The 18,755-nt window shown below is 21.4% G+C and overlaps 1 protein-coding gene across 1 annotated transcript in view; it reads right to left on the bottom strand.

Moving 5' to 3' along the window:
* Sol1 (CUB domain-containing protein Sol1) overlaps window positions 1-18,755 on the bottom strand; it is a 90,201-nt gene that overhangs the window by 44,795 nt on the left and 26,651 nt on the right. Inside the window, exons 5-8 of the mRNA XM_011498908.1 lie at window positions 17,881-18,037; window positions 15,671-15,730; window positions 12,810-13,018; window positions 10,745-10,822 (exon numbers count right to left, since the gene is read on the bottom strand). Of these exons, the coding sequence (XP_011497210.1) occupies window positions 10,745-10,822; window positions 12,810-13,018; window positions 15,671-15,730; window positions 17,881-18,037 (504 nt within the window). The remainder of the gene's footprint in view (window positions 1-10,744; window positions 10,823-12,809; window positions 13,019-15,670; window positions 15,731-17,880; window positions 18,038-18,755) is intronic.

Here is an 18,755-nt window from a genome sequence, read left to right as displayed (position 1 = left end):
AGTTTCTATCATGATCTTCGATCTGAAATTTAAACCAGCATAAAGCAACAAAGTAATGTTCTTAATTTGATCTGAATAGTATATTTGAGAATGAAATTGTTAAGTAAAAAGAAACCAGTTGAAAATAATATAAATTCTGATAAAAGTTAAAAAATTAATTATATTCCTATGTTATAATTTAATTAAGATTACTAATACTAAAAAACATGAAGAGTATAAAACGAAATTTATAAATACAATTCTACTTTGAAAACATTTTTTAAGTATATTATAATTAATTATTAGAAGAGTTATATATATTTTTTAACCATGTTTAAAATGAGTGTTAGTGTAAATTAAATTTTTATTGAATATGCTTATGTATATAAAATTCTACATAGTCGTGTTTATGTTAACGAATACTATATGAATATAATAATATACTATTACGTATTATATTTAATATAAAGTTCAGTTATTCATAATATCCAAAGTAATATTTATAAAATCATAACAAAGTTTAAAGAATTTCTTGTATACTTTTTATGGGGCGCTATAAAGAATGCAATGTTGTATATATAATGACTAATTAAATAGGATACATATATTTCGGAAATATATTGCTCAAACGAATTTAGTAATTCATAAAAAATTAACTTTCATTTTGAAATCAAATTATAATTTAACTTTTAATTTAAATAAATTTATTTAATACCAGTATAACGAATAACTAAGCATTTTATTTCATTTTCGTATACGATTATACATTTTTAATTATTTTGAAAAAAAATTCTTTTTTTAATGTACTTTACTTGAAGTACGTTAATATACATTAACAGGAAATTAATTAAGCTTCAGATTTTTTTTTTTAAATACAAATAAAAATAATAAAGATAATAAATATATTATTCGCTCTGTTATCTTTATTGATTATTTTGTATGTATATTTAATTTATATCTTTTTCTCTTAGATCAACACTAATGTTTCTGTTACTTTAATTATTAATCAGTAAGATTCTTACAATGTTTATTACAAATTGATTTATTACAAAAAATTACATTATCAAAACTAAAAAATAGTAATTATTTTAACAAATTTAAGTTCAGAAATAATTAAATAAAAATAATTTTATAAAGATATATTATAAATAACAGTAATAAAATTTGCCACCATGATTATATAAAAAAACACTTTAAAATTTATAATATTTTTTACTAATATGGCATTATATATTTATCATACAAATAGTCAAATAGCTATTTATAAAGCAATCTTCTAATTTAAATAGGTAATCCGTAATAAACATATATGATGAATTATTTGCTTCATCGGTATTTCATTCTAAAGATTTTAAACGTAATTAATAGTATAACTAAAATTAATTATTTTACTTTTGACATAATTAATATTTACTTTTACGATTGATGGTATGGATAAAATATATTAAATTTAGACAAAAAGGAATAAAATGATATACTTTATGAAATATAATATGAATTTATAAATTGAATATATATAATGATTTTTAATTATTAAGTAAAGTGCATGACAATATTATGCTAACAACTAATTTGAATCATTATATAATTTATTAACACTTTCTCCTTTTATTGGTTATAATTAATAGAAAGACTTTAATAAATAAATAAATAAATAAATATACACACACATATATATATATATATATATATATATATATATATACACATATATATGATAATAAGAAATATGTTAAATTTATGATATATGTTGTTTATTGTATATTTATATTACATAATAAATAATATTTGTATATACTGATTAAATTTAAATATATAATGTCACTGTATTATACATAGTATTATTTACTGTGCTTCTATAACTTTTATTTACAAAAAAAGTATATTTATCATTTTTATTTATTTTAATTAATTTCATTTTCTATCACAGAAGTTTATATATACACACAAATAAAAAATAATAAAAAAACATATATTTTTCTTAGATTTATTTAAGGAACCATTGAGCTCTGTTAATAAATAAGCAAAACTAAAATCTTGGTCACCATTGTTACATAACTCAAGAGGCAGTTAGTTGGCTGTTGAACCACTACGCGCAAACGAATGTCACTATAAAGTAAACCAAATGTTCCTGCGTATAGTAGGTATATAAGAGTATTAAAGTGAAAGCTCCTTAGCTTTTATTTGTTGCAGGCCACTTCCGTTTGACTGACTTTTGTCTTACTTTTCTTAAAGGCTTTTGCTTTTACCGTCTTTTGTTTTGATTACTATTTTTCTTCCATTTCCCCATTTTTGGGTACATTACTTGTATGCTAGTAAACAAATGTTGGTATAGTGTATATGGATTTTTAACCAACTGAAAGAAATGTAGATCAAAAGCCAGTGGAAATAAGTCCGCTATTCTATTTTGAAAATTTGCTATTCTAAGCTAACAGACGATGAATATGATTAATTTCTGTATTTTAATTAATAAATTTTATTTAAAAATTTTTCATTAAGAAAGTATTTAAAAATACATTAATATTCTAAATTATTTATTAATGTAATATATTGCGTTAAATTTAAGTATATAAGAAATAAATCTCTTTTCAAATACTTCGAATATACTATACTAAACATAAGAATAAATAATTCCTATTTCAATTTAATATACTATAATATAATCTATTTAATATTAATGTTCATAATGAAAGTAAAAAAATAGAATGAATTGAACGTACGACAATTTTTTATTTTTTTTTTCTAATATTACAATATTATTTAAAAAATTTTAACTATATTTATAATTTTATTCTTTTAAGAAATATAAGTATCTAAATATTATGTATTAAATTAACTATAGAATTTAACTAATGTATTTTTTAATTGTTTTTTTATCAATTTTCAATTTGTAATTAAAAAATTGAACATAGAATTTAATTATAAAAAAGTAACTAACAAATTTCTTTCATTTACACTATTATAATATATATTAGCTGAAATCTAATTGTAAATTAGAGAAAGTATAATATTTTGTATTCACATTGTGATTCTCCGATGAAAATGTACAATGCTGTATTAAAATAAAAGAATGGAGCACGCATATACAATAATGAATTTGATCGAACGCTTTCATTAACCATTAGCCACACGTTTGCAAAGTAATACTTACAATCAGTTGCAGTAAATAAATTTGAATTTGTTGACATGCACAATCACGATAAAGAGCAGTGTAACTTTACCTTTCATTTGCTGAATATAGTCTATAATTGTCTTTTTAATAGTATGTCTATTATCTAAGTATGACAACATATTTAAATATCTGATGACACCATTATTACTGAAATTTCGTAGTAGGAACTGATTGTGTTATATAATAAAAAAAAATTTATTCTTGTTTGTTATAAAAACTTTAAAATTATTTACTAATTTTATTGCTTTAAGAAAGTATATTTCAATAAAATTGTTCAGTAAAAATTATAAATATGTTTATTTAAAATACATTATTATTTTTAATCGAACAGCCAATTTAGTTTTGTGTCATATAAAAATAATTGAAAAAAGTAATGAAGCCGTACGTCAAGTCGGAAACGCTATAGAATACAATTCAAATCGAATACTGTATGTACACGAGTTGGCATTTTAATTATTTAAATAAATGTATAGTTCTTTAAAGTAATAATTTATTGTTCTTGTCGAAAATTATTTTAAAAAAGGTAGTACTAATATGTTAAGTATAAACCTTCACAATATTATTTACAAGTATTTTCCTGTTTTCAGATTACCTAGTTAATTACATAATGTTGATTCCTTATTTATCGGTGCAATTGTACATTTAAATTATTCGTATTTTATTGATGAGTAATAAACGATATAAATAAAAAACATCAAAATATTTTTAAAAACGGAAAATTAATTAAATCATCCTATCAATTTATATTAGTGTTAGGTGAAAAGAACTTTATTTCCCAGAATAAAAAATATTTGCGTAGAAAAATAATACATAGGCAACAATGTATTGTTATTAAATTATTAATTTAATAATTTTTTATTCAAGAGAAATTAAATTTTTCAATATTATAACTACTGATATAACAATATATTAAATATTAAAGGTGAACATTTTTACAATTACAATTTAAATAATCTATTTTTTCAACTTCTTTATAATTAAATAATAAATATCTTCTAGTATTAGGATTAGTAAATATTTTAATTATTTTTATAACAAAAGACATAAATGTGTATAATAATTTCTGCGTTTTTAAAAATTAATTTTGAAACATTTTTGTATACAAAATATATTATTATAATAATGTAAAATTTTTAATAATTTAAGTTTGGAAATATTTCAATGAATATTTTATTATTTGAATAATTGAAAAAGAAAAAACCGAAATTTTAATTTTAAAATACTTGTTACTTTTCTGTTAACTAGTCATATTTATTCATTATCCTAATGGTAATTACTGTATTTAAATAAAATTTCTGTAAATGCAGATTGTTGAGAGTTGTAACTTCAATCTAAATTAACGTAAAGTGTTGAAAGCAGCTGTTGTTATTACATATAAAAATGATATATTTTTAATACTATTAGGAAATATTGAATAATATGATTTGTATTAATTATTACGTATTGGATTTTCAGTTTATTATGATTTATTTATGAATGCCGTTCAAATTAAAATAATACATTTATATGAAGTTAATCATTAAATATTATTAAATTCATATCATATAAAAATAAACATATTTGAAATTTGTCGCTATTGTTTCATTATAAATAAAAATAAAAACCAGTGTTAGATAAAAATATTATTAGATATTATAGTTATTTATATAATAAATTCGTTCTTATATTTCATTATCCTAATTTAGTACAAAATAGATTAATATTTAGATAAATAAATAATCAAAAACCATTGAAACAGTAGTTTTTAGAAATAATGTTATGTGTTACATTAACTATGAACTTTCTGCGAATTAAAAATTAATGAGTAACATGGATTGATTGAAGAATTTTGAGATTCCTCTTGTTTTTTCTTTATAGCTTAAATTTTCATGTTCCAGATTATTTGAGAAACTCTTCATTTAATAAAGAGAAAATGCTAAAATAAAATACTTATGTAAATTAGAAATATTTATAACATGTTTTGTAAATATCCTAAAACAAGATATTTTGTTATTTATATCTTAATAAAAAAATTAAAGATTAAAATTTGTATCAATATTGAAGATTTTACGATTACATAAAATATTTTTATAATTAAGATATATCTCGTTTCGAGTAATTTTAGGCATAGTCATATTCAATACATATTTACGTATATATCATAAATTATTGTAATTTGAGTGAAAAATAGTTCTAATTAATATTCTAATTTAATTATAGATTAAAAAGATTAAGCATATAGTAGTTATTTCTGAAAAGCAATATTTATAATCACATTAACAATGATAGATTCTTTTTTAATAAGATTATTATTATTTTATACTTTATGATTATTTATAAACAAATAACTTAAATAATTCTAATACACTTATTATGTCCGTGTTGATTTATTTTAAAAAGTTACTTTAATACTACTATATATGTACGTACATATAATATACACATTCCAAAAATAAAAATAAAAATATACAGGAATATATATATATATATATATATATATATAGATTATTGTTAAATATAATCTGAAATGATGAATAAAATGAATAACAGAGAAAATTTAGGTATTGTTTAGGTATTGTAAGGTTAATAGGTAATATTAACATCTACATTTTCAATTTTTCCAATTGTATACATGAGGTAAAATTAATGTGAATAAAAAATGCATAAATTTTTTTAAATAACATTGATAAAAAAAATCATTGACAAGTGTAACTATGTATTTATTACTCTTATTTAACATTTATTGTTATTAGTAAGTTAACTCAATCTTTTATCTTTACAATTTTCTATTATAATTAATAAGAATTCGAACCTGTCATACATTTCATTAGGTTAAAGTACTTTTAAAAGATGTTATCAATTAAAAAAAAAACATGAAAAATTTTAATTTAAAAATATCAATAATTGGTTAAAAATATACAAATTTAAAGCACATGTAAATAATAGAGAAAAACAATATCTACATATGCGCCCAAATATGTTGTGGGACAGAAAACGTTATATATTGCTGCATTGCGCAGGAACCTGATGTCACATACAAATTACACATGGTGGTTTTGTGGACTGCGGCGTCATGAAATAATCATTTGTAGAGTATTATTTAAACCAGCCGTATCTCTGGTGTAACATCAATAGGAATAATCCGATGCGTTAGCTGTCTGCTCTTGAACTCAATTTTCCTAGTGATCTTTGCCGACAAGTCGATATGTTTTTGCCTTTTCTGTCTCATCTTCACCCTCTCTGTTTCATTATTATTACCATGCTTTCTTATATATAAGCAATCCAACTACCTTACTCTTTCGTTTTTTTTTCTGCTTGATTATATTATCTTCATCCTTCGGAAATACATTAGTTTTACATGACATATACACATCTAACATATATAAATATTATTATATAACATATTAATTTATATCATGTTATTTTATAACAATGATATATATGTTATTCATTGCATCCTCTGCTCTATTTCTAAGTAAGAATTTTTTGTAACTTGTGAATTATAAGATATTACTAACATAAAAAAAATATAGTGAATATAAGATAATTTATAGATCAATGAATAATTAGACTGAAAACTATAGTTTGAATATATGTTTAAGTTTCTTTATTTTTATAAAATAAACCCTTATACCATATAAATTGACAAATAAAAAATTCCGTATATTGAATTTTATATATCAATATAAAAATGAAATATAATAAAATTTATAATTTTACAAAACGCATTTTAATTATAATTAATGTTTATGAATTTTTCTGATTATTTTTAAATTTTTACACGTGTTGTTGAAGAGTGTCGTTGAAGAATATCGTATAGAGTTAAAAGATTATAATTATTTTTGTGAATTATTTTCATTCGAGAATTATATTCATAATTCGAAGATAAGAAGGCTCGATATGTTATTAAGAATAATATAATTAAGATAAAATTCATATTTTCGATATATTGCTAAACTGATTAACTTTTCATATAAGGAGAAAAAATGTACATACATTTTATAATAAATTAAGCAAATTAATAACAAATTATGTCAAAAAATAATGCATTTTACATTTGTAAAACTTATGCACTTCTAGAAAATTTATCATTTGATAACTTTAAAAAAGGTAACGTTTTTTTTTCTCAAAATGATTTTGATAATTATAGACCTTTTTATACAGTCTTGATACCAATTTGAATATCAATTTTTTTTACTTTACAATTTTTAACTTTATTGTTATAATATTGTAATATAAACTGAAATTTTCATTTCGGATTTATATCCGTACATATATACATGTCTATAATATCATGCATATAATTAATATTCATAACGCTTATTTACTTTCATTTTTTATTATTGAAATAGTAAATGTTTACAGTAAAAACAAATAAAAGTACAAATATATATAGTAGATGAATATATAAAATAAATATAGCATAGTAAAAATAATGTTTATAGTCAAAATAGTTCTTGTTACATTAACAGTTTTTTTTTTACAATAGATGAGCGTAAATATATTAATGTAAAGTTCAATATGCTTTATTAATTTAAAAAGCGCACAAGTACGCTTTTCATCACAAATATTATCACAAATACGAGTCAATTATTTATTTTTCTGCAGTGATGAATTACGATACAAATTAATCAATATCTAGAACTGATTATTTATTATTTTATCTATTATTTAAAATTTCGGTCATCAAAATTAAAATTTATTTATCAGTAATCAATACATAAAATATATTCATAAAAAGCAAAATTTATTTTCAAAAATGTATGACATAAACGTAAGAAAGATATATTAATAATTTTTTAAACACTAGCGTGTTTTATATTTCCGATAGTATCTATAGGTAACTAAACATGAAATCTGCGAAGGTTTGAGTATTTCTAGCGCTATAGTTGAAAATACGTTCTGAATAGTGCAGTGTCTGCTGATTTGAAAAGTTTGTAATATAATGCAGTAATGGAGATGAGATATATTTGCTGATTTACTATTAAAAAAATTAATGAAAACCTGTTGCTATTTTATATTTTAATTGGTAATAGAAAATATGTATTTTTTAATGTGAAAAATGATTAAAATCTAAGTTTTACGTATGAAATCAATATTATAGCTTAATCCATATTCATTCATCAAGAGAATTTAAAATTTGCCCTCTTAAAGATTTTCAACTGATTACTCATAGTGGATGATAGCAGATGTAATTATGTCACTCAGTTTATATTATAGAAAAGTTAATCTTCAACTAGTGACATAGAAGTAGACGTTAACATTTTATCATTATACTCAAATTTCATGAAAAACTTGAACAATTATAAGCTTTATACAAGCTTATAATACTATAATATTATAAATTGAACCACGTTCGCTTATATTTATAAATAATAATATATAAATGAGTTTTTTTCGATTTTATCAATAAAAAAAAATTGTTCTGTTCAATTATAAAGATAAATGATCGAAATAGTTTAATTAATATTTACCTAGTTGATGCTTAATATTTATTATACAAATACTTGATAATCATTACTTAATTCATGTCATCGTGTTTATTTTGTTTATCATTTCTGAATTCAGAGGTGCTTAATTATACAATATTTGAAAATGAATATTTCCAATTATTTATATGAAGTCTAAGAACATATAAAAAAATTAATATTTTATTTTATTCGGTTTTAGAGAAAAAAAATTAATGGGAAGTGACGAGATGACAAAACGAACGATAGTATCGACAAAAACAAGAAAAGGGGAAAGGATTTAGAAAGCTGTTCTTTATGATTATGTTCATGTCAGTTAACAATATTTATCCTTACACTCAGTGCATATGCAAGTAGAGTTTCAAAGTTTATATGAAGGCATGCGAGGATACAAAGCTAAAAAATTTTCACTCGTATCACTTCTCATACACCAAATTATGAAAACTAGATAAAGTATGTTTTTTAATAAAATTGAAACAAAAAAAATTATTAATGGAGATTAAAATAATAATTAACGTAGATATAAGATTGAATTGTGAACAGAAAGTTAACAAAAAGATTTCTTATGACATCCTTACGAAATTACAAAATACTGAAAGAAGAAAAGAAAGAAAAAATGAAAGCGATTTGAAGTATAATGAAGGAAATTGAATCAGTGGCTTTTACTTCTGCAAGAAGATTACAATCTTTACCTTCTAAGAGCTTATCATAAATTGGTAATTTTTAATTTTTTTTCTTTCTTTTCTGGAAAATTATTAATTTCTATTTATTCTTTTTATTAAGTTATTTTAATTTTTTTTTATCAGTTTTTATCGTATTACTGACATTGATTAATACGATTAAAAATGATATTACCGTTTTCATTTACTATATTTCTAAATTTGTAATTATAATTTTAAATATTAAAATAAAAACAAAGCCATAGAAAGAAATACGATGGTATTGAACGACAGTCGTGATTAATACTATTTTTTTTTTTATCACTTATTTTATTATTAAATTTATTCTTTTAATATATAAAGATATATAATCTATAATATATAATATATAAGAAATTAATATTATTATATTAGTAATTTATGATAATGGCTTACTATAATAAATCTATCACTACTTTAAAGCTATGTTAAATAAGTCTATTTTATAAAATCCCGTTCATTCCTACAGATGCAATTAGTTAGATTCTCAAAAAGGTACACTTGTATAATGTAGTAGAATTACCAGATAATTTTCAGCGAGCGTCCAAGAATTTTATAAATAAGAATTATTGGTAATAGTTTTTTTTTCTCTTCTTCTCATTATTTGATATTATTATACATTATGAAATGCGTGTTTAAGAAAAAATTCAATATAAATCATCATTACTTTATTGAATAATGTTGAAATATTGATTAATTTTCAATTAAAATATTATGAATAAAACAAGTAATATGTTACATAAGAATATTTATTACATGATAAGTATGAACACATGTAAATAAATACCGTAATATACTATTCAATTTTAAACAAAGTGTATCGATGCATCCAATTAAATTAATTAAATTAATAAATTAAAAAATTATAAATTATATTATAATATAATTTTTTTTAAAACATAACGTCAACTTGTATTTGTAATGAGTATTTGCAATGCGGTATTTTTTTAGTTCATATATAAAATATAATATAAATTGTTATACATACAATTATATTACTTCTAGAATAGCAATACAATGATTTATTAAAAAAAATGATCAAATTATTAATAAATTATTAATAAACCCATATTATTATAATATATTTATTATAATAAATTTTTCATTAGTTTATTATCTGAAATAGTATTGAGTTGATTGCCTGTAATTTATTCACCAATCGATTTAATGGTTATAATATTTATTTCAGTATTAATATCACAAATTATAAGTTTAGAAAATTGCTATCGAATTATTAAGAAGGTATCTAGAATACAATATCCGTAGATAACGTGTAACATTACTATTTTATTAACGAAAATGCAGTTGTATGTTATCAAGTTTCGTGCAAGAGTAATTTTTATGCATCACCAGTTTCCTTTAGACAAATGAATTGAATGCCGATGCTGAGATAAGGCATTATAGATTAACATGCGCGAATTAAGCAATGACGGTTATGGTGTACTTACTAGTAGCGCTGACTGCAGGTCCGATGAGCGAGTACTTCGACTTTCCAGTAGCTGCCCCTGGGACGACCTTCTCTGGTTCTGCAACACATTGTTATAATTATTCTCCATAATATACGGCATCTATTAATTACATAGCCGAAACACAATTACGAAATTCAGAGGAGGGTGGAGGAGTAGAGCAACGGAGGCCTTAAGATTCCGCCGCTTCATAAAATATCATGTAATCCACCTTAGTGCTACATCTACGCCACTATGATTCATTACATCATAAATGTGACTTAAATGATTTGCGCACTCGATCCCTTCGAGCTTATATTTCTGGTCGATATTAACATTGTTATTGCAGCTAATGTTGACCGTGGCTTATATTGTCGTTCATTATTTTTTCTCCATTATTTCATTATCCTAGCAAAATTTTTATAAATAAATTAATATTATGATCATTCTGTAATCCTTCCTTTTATAATTATTAAAACAAGAAAAAACTGAGTTATACCTGCAGACACGCTATAATTTAAGTTATAATATATATTTAAATTTATAATTTCATCTTTATCCTACGGGTATTGGAAGAAATATACACTAATGAAATAATTAATGTTTTTAAAAATAACAATTTTTATTTTTTACTAAATATAAATATTTATAAATGTAATCTCATATTAAAAATAAGAAACCGCTTATATACTTTCTAAATTATCTTAAATATTATATAAAAATTACGGTATCTACATATATATATATATATATATATATATATATATATTCAAATATAATTTAATATATCATAAGCAAGTTTATAAAGAGTCATTCATATATAAAAATTGAAATAAATACGAAGTATAAACTATGATCTTAATGTATTTTAAATTTTTATATTATATTTTGAAGTTAAAAATTAAAAACATTTACCACTACAGGAACTATAATATCACCGAATAAAATATTTTACCATTTGTTGTTTAAGTATATATTGTTATCAACAGATTAGAAAATTTTATACCGTCAACCATTTTCTTCTTTACCATCTGAGAAAATTAAGTAGTTTGATAAACCTAATATATCTTCTATACCGGTATTTAAAAAATTCATTTTTCATTAAAAATATATACATTATTTTTATTTATCGAAAATATTTGTAAAATTTCTGTTGCTAACAAAATAAAATTGAACATGTTTATAAATGATCATAAAATTACCAACGTAAAATTTTAATTTTATTATATTTTAATTTATAATTGATCAATTATTTATTTTATATATTCAATGTTATAATATCTAACCATTTGAAATTTATTAATTGGACTAATTGATAATTAATAACTTAATAAATTACAACAAAGTCTTTATTAAATTTTGGAATATTAAAGATGAGTTTGTAGTGACATGAATTCAAATTAGTAGTAGATATAGATGTTTCATTGTATATCAATTATAGAAAAAATTTTTCTCGTAACTAATTCAATCTTCATTATATCTATATCGAAAAACAATGTAAGATAATTAAATGGATAAAGTTCTTGTTGAAAGATCAAATAGCTAAACTAAAAGACAGCAAAGTTATACATAGAATAATAATGCATAAAGCATTTAAACGCATCTGTTATTATCGAATCTTGGAATTTTATTAGTGTAAATATATATATGAATATATAATTTGTTAGTCATTGTAAAGTAGGGAAAATTAATTAAATACTTCGAAATATAAATTGTTTACATATTATAATATAATATAAATCGGGTATGTAAGCAAATTTAATCAACCACACCATACGCAGCTGAATATTAATTAAAATATTCTATTTACAGCTATTAATTGTTATTTCAAGTTGCCAGAATAATTTAGCACTGTCTTACATATCAATTATCTAATGATTTTATTTAGTTCATAAACATTGATATAAATTAAATATATATAAAAAGAATTTTTACACTCAATTTTTCAATTTATCATTTAAAAAATTTTCTTGTATTAAAATGATAATTTATGTAAGACAATTTTGCCTTAACAATATTTTACTAAATATATCAATATAATTCCAAAGAATTGAAATGGTTCTAATACCTGCAACTATATCATCGAATGGTTGAAATTGAAAGCTAGCCTTGAAGCCTTTACCAGGCCATTTTGAATTTGCAATGAAGTCGACGTGCAAATCCGAGCCCGTACTCAGTACTTCCACTTCCGTATCTTCGTTGCATAGTACCGCTATTGTTGGGTAAGTTGGATCATTGCCGTCGTGCACCTTGATTAAATCAGCTCTATTCAGACAACTGAAATCAACGAATATCGTATATTTTTATGTATTATCTATCGCAGATAAAGTATGATCTTTAAAATGAGAGTGAAGCTAATTTTTGTTAATTTTTAAAAATTTATACTTGTTGAAAATGTTGGATAATTTGACGTACAAAATTTGACGTTACAAATTCAATTGAATTAATAAGAAATTTACATATACAGAAGACTGAAACAAATATTTTCTGAACTTTTAGTTTTATATTTTTTAAGCACCATTTTTTAAAACTAACTATATCGTTATATACCATATGTAATGTTTATTAAAAATCATAAAAAATTTTTAATGTAGAAAAATTGATCATTAATAATCATTCAAAAATACAAAATAAATAATTATATTTCTAAATTTTTTTAAACAAATCCATTAAATTAATCATTTTTTCAAATGAACTTATTAATTTTGAAAGAAAATGTCAAAATTTCAAAATATTAATTTTAAATTAAAATATTTTATCAATTAATCCTCAAAATTTCATTATTTTTTTTTTTTTAATTTCACCTAAATTTTTTCTTCAAAATTTTACAAATTTTGTTTGTGTTATTTTTATTCTTTTTTTTTTTTTTTTTAAAGTAGTAAAAAATATTTAATTCATTAATTTAAATCTTATATTACAAAAGCGTATGTAAATGTTCAGATTAGATAATTATAAAAGTTTTTGATATATTTTTAGAAAAAACAATACAAACGATAAAATGTAACGTTTTGAGTACTATGAATATAACCATAAAATTATATTGTCAAATTAACATATTTTGTTTATTTTAGACATACATAACAGATTTCAATTTTTTATGTTTGTTTCTAAAAATTTTTATTTGGATCATTCTAGCATTTTTTTTTTAAGTTGCATTTAGTAGATATTACTAATTGATTTTTCTCTATATTTTTGGACAAGTATAATTGTTTTAATAGATCTTATTAGTCACTAAAATAGTAATAGTTATCAATTTTTATTTTACGTTAATTATTTTTAATGAACTAATATTCTTATTTTTAAGAATTGAATTAATTATTATTACATTCTTTTAATTCATTTATGATAACATTTAATATTGTTTACTTGTAAACAAAACAATTTTTGATATTTTCCACTTTAATTTTTTATTAGTATTATATGGATTATTGTAGAAATTTAATGAAATTCCATTGCATTTTTATTATTTAATATAATTTAACTCTGAAAATATAAGTTCAAATTATTTTATTTTATATTATGTTATTTATTTTATATGTTGCTTTATGTACGTTTATTTATTGAATTAATGGAAAGAAATATAAAAATGTAAGGATAGATTAAAAATATTGATATAATGTTGGAAAAGATATAATTACTCTATGATAAATTTTCGAAAATCTCACGTTAGTTTAGTATTGAGTTTTTATGATTTTATTCTAAGAGAGTGAATTCTGCACCACTTCAATCTCTAAGTCCCTAAAGACTAATGTTCTTCTATTTTGACTTCTCACTCCCCCACTTTCGCAATAGTTTATTCTCTTACACTTTCTCATTTATTCACCTCCGAGGTATATAAATTCCTTTTTTTCTTAAAATAGCTGGGGTACCATTTTTCTTACTTTATTAAAGTCCAGGTCTGTCTACCATAAAGTATCACTGTATATTTAGGTTACTCAGTAAATGAATTCACTGTTGAAAATAAATTTTTGCGATAGAAAATTACTAAGCAAACGAGAAATAAATAAAATAAAATTACTCAAGAAAATTCGGTTTATTTCCAGATATTTTTATTCGTACGCATAGTGAGTTACCAGATATTACTTAAATTAGATCAAAATAATCAATTTACAAGATATATAATAATGCAAATAACAGCAATTAAATAATTATATATCTAGATTTATAATGTCATACGCAGTAAAACGATACATTTTATACATAAGGTAGCGCATGTTTAGTTGGAAATACCGATTGTTAATCATGTATCACTCGTTTTTACCTAATTATTTCATTTGAATGAATCCTGTTTTTATAATTTTCTTTTTATATCATAATTATAGTGTAAATAAATAAATATGTGATGTATTAAGTAGATAATAAAAATAGTTTTCTTCAATAATTACTTTCTTCAATAAAGTTTCTAGTCATTACATTTATTCTATGTATATATATTTTGTGAGTCTATCAAATAGGAACTTTCATTAATTATCACCGTTTCTGATTCTAAAAATATTTTCATTTAAAATAATATTTTCCTAAATTTCTAAACTATTATTATAATGCATAGTTTTAATTAATTAACTGTTCAAAACCAATTACATTTTATTCGATTTCATAAATCTATATGTGACAGTTTTTTTATACAAGAAATTTTATAAAATAGTATTTTTATACTATTTTCACGATGGAAATACTTCTAAGATTATCTGTAAGTTTATTCGACACGTTATTCATAGTCATGTTATTTATTATTTAAGGACTGACAGAATTTATTGTGTATTTATTGTCTATCATTTCATAGGTAGTAAAACAAATAAAATGTGAAATATATCAGTTATTATTATACATGATTTATTAGGATACATTAATTAGGATAGTATTTATCTGCTGCAAAATACAATAGAGACATGTAATTTAATAATTCTATAAAATCTTATTGAATCATACCTTATGTCACCTTTTTGCAATGACAGTTCTTCAAAAACCAAACGTATACGCTCCTTCATCCTATACATGGAAATATGTTTTAAAAATTAATGAATTATATCGTGGATAAAGCGATAAGTATTAACGCTAAAATTTCACAGTTTCAGTTTTGTCAGAACATTATTAATTTTTAACCTTCAAATTTACAAGTTATCTGTCTTTCGAATTTACAATTTGGCTGTCCATAAACTAATAAAGCTGATTTTTCGTAATATAAACGCAAGTTGAAAAAAAGAAAGTTTGTGCAAGAAACAGAGTGAAAGAGAGAGAGGAGAGAGAAAAAAAGAGAAAGAGAGAGAGAGAGAGAGAAAAAGAGAAAGAGAGAGAGAGAGAGAAAGAGTCAATGAAGAACAAATGTAATGTAAAGGTGAATTATACATTGAGTTGACGTTAATCGAAAAAGTTTCTGCATAACTTACATAAATTTTAAAGCGCATTTTAATTGATTGAGTTAAAAAAAATGTTTTCTAATTGCTTTTAAAGCACAATTTAACTTACCATGTAAAAATAATTTTCATAGTTTATATTACTTTATATAATAAAATTGATTTTTTAGGAATTTTAAACTATGTTTTATATAAAAATAATTAATATAATTACAAGTTTTATTTTAATGCAGTTTTTCCGATGATAGATAGACTGTATATTACACATGTTCAATTTTTTATAGTTATTTTCCGTTTTTCAATAAAAATATTAAATAATTAAAGATACATAAATGATTTTTATGTATTGATATTGAAAAAATTTATGAAGTTTATTATTTGTAAGTTAGACTAATCCTGACCAAATTTTCTTTCTATGTTACATTTTAACGTGGAGGTATATCGTGCTGTTATCAATAGTGCTTTTTTGTATCCATTAGTAGTTAGTTAATTGGTGTCATTTTTATCTTTATCACTACTATACTGCCTTTATATCATTATTATATTTTGACGGTAGAGTTTTGTTCTGCAAAATCAAATTTGTTTTCAACTTTAGATTTAGCCTTGATACATGTACATATACTTTTCATTAATGCTTGGATGGATTAATCATAATTATTATTTACTAATTAGTACTATTTTACTATTCTACAGAAAATTGAAAACGATAATGTTGAAATTTACATATCTTTTTGAGATATCAATTTTCTACTATAAATTTGATCAATGAAAATCCTAAGAATTTTATTAAATCAATGCAATAAAATAAAATAAAAAATACAGATAATTTATTTATATACAAAAATGTTCATGATTATTTCAATATTGTAAACATTTTATATTATAGCAAAGCATCTTAACCGAGCATCAAAATGTAAAAATGAAATTGTAATTTGTATATATTTGTAGTTTTATCAATATTAAAGTGCCGTTTAAATCTGTATAATTTTATTATTGACTATAGTTTTCATAAGATATATTTGATAAATTTTCAATACAATATTTAGAATTTTAAAAAATTCATACACAATATTATTTATTTATAAAAGAATTATGAAAACATACAGTTAATTGAATGAATCTATTCAATGATTACAATTTTTGCTCAATTTATTAAAATATTTTAATTTTTACAAATTATTTTATTCTATATAATAAAAAGCATAATACACGATTAATAATTTTATTAGCATTTATTTTTAATAATATCAATTTTTAATACAAAATGTAATTTGTAACAATGCAAAATTTAATGCTTATGCTTATTAAAATTTGTGTAAAAAAAATATAAAGTGCAAATAAAAAGAGAAATTAAAAATAGAATAAAGAAGTAATAATCAACAAAGAGTCTTCTCCATCAATCTCTATCAACGTAGTAATTTAATTACTCTATTTTTATATAGAGATTTATCTTTTCTTTAGTAATATTGCAGTATTTGACATATATGAAAAAGATGAAAGAGAAATACAGAGAGAGAGAGAGAGAGAGAGAGAGAGAGAGAGAGAGAGAGAGAGATTGAAAAAATTACTAAAGAAGTATAATCAATACAACAAAATTGATAACTAATGATTGATGCAAAAGTAAAAAGAAACGTGATCTATTGTTATCCACAAAAAGCACAATCTAAACTTTCATAACTCTTTCGCAATAAAATTATACTCCTTGTCTTCGTTCATTTCTTTGTTTTTTCAATTTGATGTTGTATAGTGTACGTGAATAAAATACAAAATATATATGTAACTCACCTGGCGCGAAATTGATAAGAGCAACGGATATTTTCCGGGTAAAACGATGGATATCGAGGTGAGTAAAAGCGTCCATATTGAGGTGTAAATTGTGAACTAATAAAATGATAATCACACATCTTATTAGGTGTAAGTTTTCCGTCCGTTTCGAAAATACCTATAAACATTGAAAGACATTAAAAAATGCTTTCGACTTTATTAAGATTTTTAACTAAATATATTATTTCTCAAAAATTGTTTATTAAGAAATTTAAACCTAAAATTTAATTAATTTAATCAGTGTAATTTAGACTATTGTGAATTATGAAATAAATTATTATTGAATTTATCCAATTTTTTTTAAACGATCTAAGCGTAGAAAAAAGAAATTGTCGCAATAAATTATATATCTTTGATGAATCATAATTGATGAATATAAGTTATATCAAGACATGAATTTGTCTATTACGATGTAAGTATAAAATAAATATTAATTAAAGTTTTTCATAGAATATTTTTTTTACATTACTTTATTTTATTATAACGTTCATTATTATTAATAATAATTTAATAGTTGAAAATTCATTGTAATGAATATTTTCATAAAATTTTTTATAGTTTCTACTTTCATTGAATAATAGCATCATTACCCTACGATTATCAATTCAGTGTAGTTTCAATACGATCAAGTCATATGAAATTCAAGTATTTATCGATAAAAGTTAGCTCATTTTGGAGAAATAAATAATAAAATCCACGATTGGTTACTTTTATAAAATTTATAAATTGTAAATAATCAAAACAATTACAATAAATTTCTACTCTTAAAAAATTTAACTCCTGAAACATCAATCTCTTAATATTTATTACCGTTAAAGTAAATAGGAAATCATCAA

Source organism: Ceratosolen solmsi, unplaced genomic scaffold (assembly GCF_000503995.2).
Source record: "Ceratosolen solmsi marchali unplaced genomic scaffold, CerSol_1.0 scaffold30, whole genome shotgun sequence".
Classification (NCBI taxonomy): Eukaryota; Metazoa; Arthropoda; class Insecta; order Hymenoptera; family Agaonidae; genus Ceratosolen; species Ceratosolen solmsi.
Note: the sequence above shows the minus strand (reverse complement) of the source record. Positions and strands in the feature narration are given on the sequence as shown.